At 43.2% G+C, this 8,441-nt stretch overlaps 1 protein-coding gene across 1 annotated transcript in view; it reads left to right on the plus strand.

Annotated features, from left to right (window-relative positions):
- Positions 1-1,696, plus strand: part of DHX8 (DEAH-box helicase 8) — a 91,160-nt gene extending 89,464 nt beyond the window's left edge. Inside the window, exon 24 of the mRNA XM_073608225.1 lies at positions 371-1,696. Coding sequence (XP_073464326.1) covers positions 371-590 — 220 coding nt within the window. The 3' untranslated portion in view covers positions 591-1,696. The remainder of the gene's footprint in view (positions 1-370) is intronic.
- Positions 1,697-8,441: the final 6,745 nt, after the last annotated feature.

Raw genomic sequence — 8,441 nt, forward strand, 5'->3', positions numbered from 1 at the left:
CAGGCAAAGACCAGGAACCACTCTGTCCGCCTCTATGTTATAGGAAATTAAAAGTGATGAGCATAAATTTTAAATGGGCGCCAATTTTAAAAATGGAGATCATTTGATCACACCTCTGAACATTGTGTGCACTTCTAATTAAGTAGGTGTGGATGAGGGAAACTCCCAATGCGTATTTGAATCCTTCCTTAGGGGAAAGGGACTGTGTAGTGTTACTTTTTTTTTCTTCTAAATCAATTGAACTAATGGGCATTACGAGTTATGCTGTAGTCATTAAGTGGATAACCATATCTACAAAGATTTTCTTCCTTACCTAGATAAGTAAAGGTTCTTGATGTATTGTTTTTTTTTTGTTTTTTTTTTTTAATAGGGTTGTATACCATGAGCTTGTCTTAACCACTAAGGAATACATGCGGGAAGTGACCACTATAGACCCCCGATGGCTAGTGGAGTTTGCGCCAGCTTTCTTCAAAGTCTCTGACCCGACCAAGCTCAGCAAACAGAAGAAACAGCAGCGGCTGGAGCCCCTGTACAATCGCTATGAGGAGCCCAATGCCTGGAGAATTTCCCGCGCCTTCAGACGGCGGTGATGTGTTTTCAGGCAGAGACTATTTCTGGACAATTGCAGGTGTACATTGTGGACTTTTCTTTCAAAGCAGATCTTGTCTCATTCAAAGTCTAATTCCTGTTAAGACAACTATGCTCAGATGCCTCTGTATGTTTCCCCGGTCAGCTCCAATAAATGCTACCAGGTGCAGGTCCGCCATAAGACCTTGTCTGAGTTGATTTCCCTACTCAGTGTAGAAAGTGGGGTCACACACTGTTTATGGAAACCACGGTAGTAAGAACCTGTGAACTTCAGCTCAATCTCCTCCTAGACTTAAACCCTATTCAGGTGATGTGTTCTACCAGCCAATGATGTTACTTGCTAAGGACACATCAGGCACCCGCACAGCTTTCTGTGTTGCCCACAGGAGTACTGACAGCGGCAGAGGGGGGTACGGAATGTGCTGTTTCCCTCCTTTCAGGGTTGCTCTCAGATTGGACTATACAGAGTTCGATTACTGCCTCATCTCCTCAGACGAGTTGGGGGTGGTAATCCAACCCTGGACAGTCCCGATCTATGAGCGTTCTGTCTCATTTTCTGTATACAGACAGGAGGGAGAGTAGCTGGAGGAAGGGGGGGTGGGAGAGGAGCGCACAGCTCACACTTCCTCCTGGCTCTCTCCTCTCCGCTGCTGTTACTACTCGTGTAGCCAGTTCCCACCTGTAAGTGTTTTGTTTTTTTGGGAGGCGGGGGTTTGGGTGGTTGTATTTCGGGACACAACAAGGGAAGGGTAACAATTGTGCTTTGGATGAGAGGTTTTGTGTTTGTGGGGAGAGAAAATTTGCGCTGGAAGTTGAGGGATTTGTGCTAGTAGGCTCACACCAGGTGAAGTGTGGTAACGTGTGTAAAGTTGTGCGTTTTCCTGCTCCACACAAACATGCGCTTCCTTTTGCAATCGTGTGGGTGCCATTATTTCCTAATGGTACCCCCACACATCTAGCAAATGCACATGCGTTTGTCTCTGCTTAATGTATGGTACTGCACTAACATGCGTTTTGGTGCGCCACGATTTTAAAAATCATGCTGCCACTATTTTTCTGTGTTTCACATACATGGAGTGACCCGTTAAAAAAAAAAAAAAATTGAAAATGCAGTGCAGGGGAATGCGCAAAAAGGTGCACACACTCAGGTGCTCCCCCTGGTGTGAATGAGCCCTCAGAGTGGTGTTCCCCGAGATTTTGTACAATTCTAAAGGATTCCTTGACTTAAAATAGGTTGAGAAACACTGGTTTACAAAAACAGTGTGCGCCCTTGCTTTCTACACTTTAAATCTTTTAATTCCTGTGTTATAAAAGTTACTGCCTAACCTTGAGGTTTGACTGCAAGCATGTTTTTAAAAGAATATGATTACTTCATCTCCAACATTGGGGAGTACAACAAAAAACAATATTGGGACACAATAATGGGATGCAAAGGATAGCCATGATGAATGTTTTTTTGGAGTCCTCCAGAATTTCAGATTACTATTGAAACAAGTGGACTGAGTCGCTGAACATTTGCATTTTTGTGGGGGTACAGGAACAGCAGATGGCAGATACTGCCAATGTACAGCTGATTCTTCTATCCCACCTTTGCAATATCTGAATATAATTATTATATGAATCAGCTGTGCTCCATCTTATTGGAATTCTTTTTTTTTTTTTGGTGTTACTGGGACAGGTTCTCCACTTCTTCCTGATTTTGATTGGCTACAACAGCTATTTGCCTTGTTTTCATGTTGTCTGTTATGGTTCATCAAAAACAAAGGAATGACAAAATACAGTGGGGTGCTGTCTATCATTTACCCATCAGAAATGGCTGTCAAGATTTGCAGTTTTTAAGGATCAGGTTAGTGAGAGACGATGGAAGATGCTTGCAGCAGGAAATTTATACTCCATTTTAGGCTAGAAAACTTGGGGGGAAAAAAATTAAAATACAACATCCCGATTTAATATGAATGCCTCCTAGGAGTTTAATGTTAATTGACATTAATGTTTAACTTGGTTCTTTTATATGTTAATACTGTTGAGGTGTTGTGTGATAATTTTCCTACAGGACAGAATTTATTTGTATTATAAACTTGCTTTTTTTATATTTGAAGTTTGTTTTTCTTCTGTATACCTTTTGTGCCTTTTATCCAAAGATGTAAAGTGTTTTTTTTTTTTTTGTTTTTTTTTTTTTAAATTGTCACTTGTATAACTGCATGACAGTTATAGCTTACCTCAGAAAATACAACCGAAAAGTACAGATCGTACATGTAGTACCATACAAAGGTTTATAGACACTGAAATGCTGTAAAGCAGGTGTGATTTAAAAAATTAAGCCAGGAATAGTTTTCATTAATCAAGAAACACAAAAAAGTCTTCAACTAAAAAACCTGCCCTTTTGTTAGAACCAGATATTTCAAATGTTGACCAAAAAATTCAGAACACCTGCTGCTATTTCTCTGCATCCAGCCCCTGTGGTTTGGTGTTTAGGTGAGTCCTTTGGCTTTGGTCACAACTCTTTTAGAAAGACCTCTTCTGATGAGACATCTACGCACTAAATAAATATAAATAAGCAGCGCTGTGTCAAACACCTATTGCATATGTGTATAAAGCCCCATTCACACATGCTGTCCGATCAGGTCCGCCTGTCCCATTTTTATGGCAGACCTGATCAGACGCTCCAGTCACCTCCTTTGGAGCGATGTATGTCCGCGGTGACATGTCCACTGACATCCGCCGCTATCCGGTCCGCTAAATCCAGATGAATGGAGAACCTATTTTCCATCCGTCTGGCGGATTGGATCTGATGAAAACGGACAGGCGGATCTGTTTTTCATCCAATCTCTCAGGACAGCGGGCCTCTGATAGGTCCGTCTCAGCACAGTGAGCGGAGACGGACCTGTCATCTGCCTGCTCAACAGATCGATCCCACGCTGAAACAATTGCTGCTAAACATCAATAGTGTTGTTCACCACACCATGTGTGCCTATAGACTCAAACAATGTAGAGCAAAAAAACATTAACAAAACAAAAATTGGCCAACATTGTCCAAATGTCACAATCCTTCCTTGATATCAAAATAGTGTACAATCTTCTAAAATCTTCCAGTGCTTCTTATGCTCTAAGCAATATACACTATATTACCAAAAGTATTGTGACACCTGCCTGTACACGCACATAAACTTTAATGGCATCCCAGTCTTAGTCCGTAGGGTTCAATATTGAGTTGGCCCACTCTTTGCAGCTATAACAGCTTTAACTCTTCTGGGAATGCTGTGCACAATGTTTAGGAGTGTGTCTATGGGAATGTTTGACCATTCTTCCAGAAGCTCATTTGTGAGGTCAGGCACTGATGTGGATGAGAAGGCCTGGCTCGCAGTCTCCGCTCTAATTTATCCCAAAGGTGTTCTATCGGGTTGAGGTCAGGACTCTGTGCAGGCCAGTCAAGTGCCTCCACCCTAAACTCACTCATACATGTCTTTGGACCTTGCTTTTTGTACTTGTGCGCAGTCATGTTGGAACAGGAAGGTCAGTTTGGGGTGGAGGAACTTGACTGGCCTGCAGGCAGTTTAAAGTATCTCATCACTATAATGGTTGAGTGCCTCGTAGCTGCTCACCTCCTTAAGTGGACCCCAAAAGATATATTCTCTCCAGGTCACACAGACTTATAGGGTTTGATCCACCTTCTTTCAGCCACAACTTGACAATTATATATCCAGCCATATGCAAATAGAAATGGGACCAATAATGCATACCACTAAAAGTGCAAACCACTTTTTTAACCACTTGACCACTGGGCACTTAAACCCCCTTAAAAACCAGACCAATTTTGAGCTTTCAGTGCTCTCACAATTTGAATGACAATTACTGCAACACTGTACCCATATGAAATTTTCATCCTTTTTTTTCACACAAATAGAGCTTTCTTTTGGTGGCATTTGATCACCTCTGTGTTTTTTATTTTTTGTGCTATAAATGAAAAAAGGCCGAAAATTTTGTAAAAAAATGCATTTTTCTTCATTTCTATTAAAAATTTTTGCAGATAAGTAATTTTTCTTCATAAATTTGGCCAAAAAATGTATATTGCTACATATCTTTGGTAAAAATAACCCAAATTTAGTGGATATTATTTAGTCTGTGTGAAAGTTATAAGGTCTACAAGCTATGGTGCCAATCACTGAAAATGTGTCAATTTGATCACACCTGATGTCTCATTTCTTGAGACCCTAACAAGCCAGTAAAGTACAAATACCCCCCAAATGACCCCTTTTTGGAAAGTAGACATTCCAAAGTAGTTAGTACGAGGCACAGTTAGTTTTTTGAAGTTGTCATTTTTTCCCACAATTCTTTGCAAAATGAAGATTTTTTTAAATTTTTTTTCACACCAAATTGTCAATATAACAGGGTATTTCTCTCACATGGCATGTACATTCCACAAATGAAACCCCAAAATATATTCTGCTGCTCCTCCTGAGTATGGCGATGCCACATGTGTGAGACTTTTACACAGCCTGGCCACATAAAGAGGCCCAACATTGAAGTAGCCCCTTAAGGCCTTATAGGAGCATAAACTACACATCTCATTTCTCAACCACCTATTACAATTTTGAAGGCCCTGGAGCACCAGGACAATAGAAACGCCCATAAAGTCACCCCATTTTGGAAAGCAAACACCCCAACGTATAATCTATGAGGCATAATGAGTGTTTTGAACGGTTTATTTTTTCCAGAAGTTTTTGGAAAATGTGGAAAAAAAATGAAAACGCATTTTTTTTTTTTTTTTACACAAAGTTGTCCATTTATAAGATATTTCCAACACACAGCAAAAATGACACCCCAAAATATATTCTGATATTCCTCCTGAGTATGGCGATACCACATGTGTGACACTTTTACACAGCCTGGCCACATAGAGGCCCAACATCCAAGAAGCACATCAGGTGTTCTAGGGACATAAATTACTCATCCAATTTACTTACAATCACATTTTTGAGGGCCCTTCATATTTCTAACACAGCATGTACATACCAAGAATTACACCCTAAAATACATTCTGCTGAGTAAAGGGTAAACAAAAGATTACCTGTGGTTTTAGTAGTGGAATTGTCCACAGGAGGAGCGCCCTGATCCAGGCAGCAGGCAGGGACGTGGTCAGCGACAGTGAATGGAATTGTCCAGGTAGTAGGCAGGAATATTGTCCATAGTCAGTACAGGCAGGGATACTGTCCATATACAGTCCAGGGTCAGTGCAAGTAGAGACATTGCCAGCAGTGGCAAAATATTGGTCCTGGTAGTAAGCAGGCCAGGAAAGAATGGGGACAGGGGTAGAGGCTTCTCCCACCTAAATCTCTTTGAAGCCTCAGAGTCTCCAGACCCTAATCTGGGAATGAGAAAACTAAAAAATTAGTTTTCTTCATCCAGAAAAACAATTCTGGAGCCCCTCACATATGTGAGACCCCTGTGTTCCCACTAGCATAGCAGGGTAAAAGATCAATCCAAGAGGCAAGCAAAAAATGTGGTCAAACAGTCCAGGGTCAGTTCTAGAGCAGGCAGAGGTAGCTACAGTTTAGCGTTAGGCAGAAGCGTGGTCGTATAACAGGCCAGGGTCGGTTCCAGAGAAGGCAGAGGTATGTTTAGTGTTAGGCAGAAGCTTGGTCGTATAACAGGCCAGGGTCAGTTCCGGAGAAGGCAGAGGTATGTACAGTTCAGTGCAGTGGCATAAGGGGTGTGGAGGGGAATGACAGGAAATGAGAATTACATTTACCATACTTCCCTAATAATGTAGAGAAGTATGGTAACGGCGGCAACATTCACCTATACAGAGGCCTGGTTGGGAAGGACAATCGGGACAATAATACGTGGTGTCTCTTCTAATTCCTTCTCTGGAGCACACCCGGCATTTCTTTTAACGTCTGTGGCCTGTTTCACGGGGAGGGATTTTGTCAGGAAAGTGGCGCTCGTGGAGTCTGCTCAAGAAATCAGAGCGAATAGTTGCTGGTGGGCTTTCAGGGTACAAAAGGGCGGAAATAACTTCTTCTTGGTAGTGCAGATAGGATACGGGGATCTCTGTAGATTTTTGGTAAATAACATAAGTGTTATACATGGCCAAACTGAAAAAATAAATGGACATTTTTAAACCAGTGGCGGGATTCTCTTGTGGGAAGGTAGGGTTCAATCATCTGATCGTTGAAGTCCACTTCCCCCATAAACAAATTATAGTCATAAACACAAGCTGGTTTCTGGACTGGGCCATTTCTTCTGGAGACTTCCACGTAAGTGTCATTATGAATTGTCGTCAGCATGTGGACGTTTCGTCTGTCCCTCCACTTGGCAGCCAGTAGCTCCTGGTTCCGCAAAGATGCCGTCTCCCCTCCTCATAGCCTTTCATTGGCGAGTTTTTGCGGGAAGCCCTTTCTATCGGCTCTTACGGTACCACATGTTGCGGAAGAGGGGCAAGCTAGTATAAAAATTATCCACATAAAGATTGTATCCCTTTCCAAGGAGTGGATAGACAAGCTCCCAGACCACTCTTCCGCTGGCTCCGATGTACTCTGGGCATTCAGGGGGATGTAGTTGGGAGTCCTTCCCTTCATACACCAGGAAGCCGTAGATTTTCCCCAATGGCTCGGTCACAAAGTTTATACAATTTAACCCCATATCGGATCCTTTTGCTGGGGATAAACTGTTTGATGCCCAGCCTGCCTGAGGATTTTATCCACGGAAATATTCTGTTTGTGGGTATATAACTGGGGACATTTTTCAGAGAGATAATTTAGGAGTGGCCGAATTTTAAATAGTTTGTCAAAAGCTGGGTCATTTTGGGGAGGGCACTTGGTGTTGTCATTGTAATGGAGGAACCGCATAATCATTAGGTATCTGGATCTTGGCATAAGGGATGAGAAGAGTGGTATGTGGTGGATGGGTTTGGTAGACCAATAGGAGTACAATTTGTTTTTTTTGTGAGTCCCATAGCAAAATTTAGGCCTAAGAAAATTTTGAATTCCTCTACGGTTAGTTCTCCCCACTCAAAGGGACGGGCGTAACTAGAGCCAGGGTTACTTACTATGTGCTGCTGTGCGTAGAGGTTGCACTGGGCCACAATGGACGATAGTAAGTCTTCGGTGAAAATCAAATGAAAAAAATCAAGCATGGCAAAATCATTGGTGTTCACCTGGACACCTGGCTGGGCAGTGAAAGTGGGGATATTTGCTGCTCTGGAATTAGGGGGAAGCCACAGGGGGTTTTGAAGGGCATAGGGAAGGCTGGCATGGCCCCTATCCCTTTGGGGCTGAGATGACACCCTACTGGTGCCTGGCCTTTGTTGTAGTGGCACTCTCGAGGTGGACAGCACTGCGCTGCTGGTAGTAGGCTGCTGCTCCACGCCAGAACACCTTCTTTTCACAGGCACACATTCCTCTTCCGATTCTGTATCAGACACGCTGCTTGTAACGGGTTCATAGGCTGAATCGGACTGAGACTCAGAGAGCTTCCCGCTGCTCTCATCCGTCATGCTTAGACACTGGTAGGCCTCCTCGCTAGTAAAATATTTTTTTTGCCATACTGGTGGCTGGTGAGGCTGCACTGCAGAGCACTGTGGTGGCACTGGTGGGCACAGGCAGGACTGATGTGGCACTGGTGTGCACTGTAGTGGCACTGGCATGGCTCTGGTGGCACTGATTAGCACACAGGCGGCACAGGTGGCACTGCAGTTGGGCAGATGAGCACTGATGGGCACTGGTGTGGCACAGATGGCACTGTTGTGGCACTATTGGGCACTGCTAAATAAAAGGAAACTCACAGTTTGGCACACGATCGCTCTCCTCTCACGCTGCATCGGTGTAAGGAGAGGAGAGCGATAAACTTCTGAT

This window comes from Aquarana catesbeiana, linkage group LG12 (assembly GCF_042186555.1).
Source record: "Aquarana catesbeiana isolate 2022-GZ linkage group LG12, ASM4218655v1, whole genome shotgun sequence".
NCBI lineage: Eukaryota > Metazoa > Chordata > Amphibia > Anura > Ranidae > Aquarana > Aquarana catesbeiana.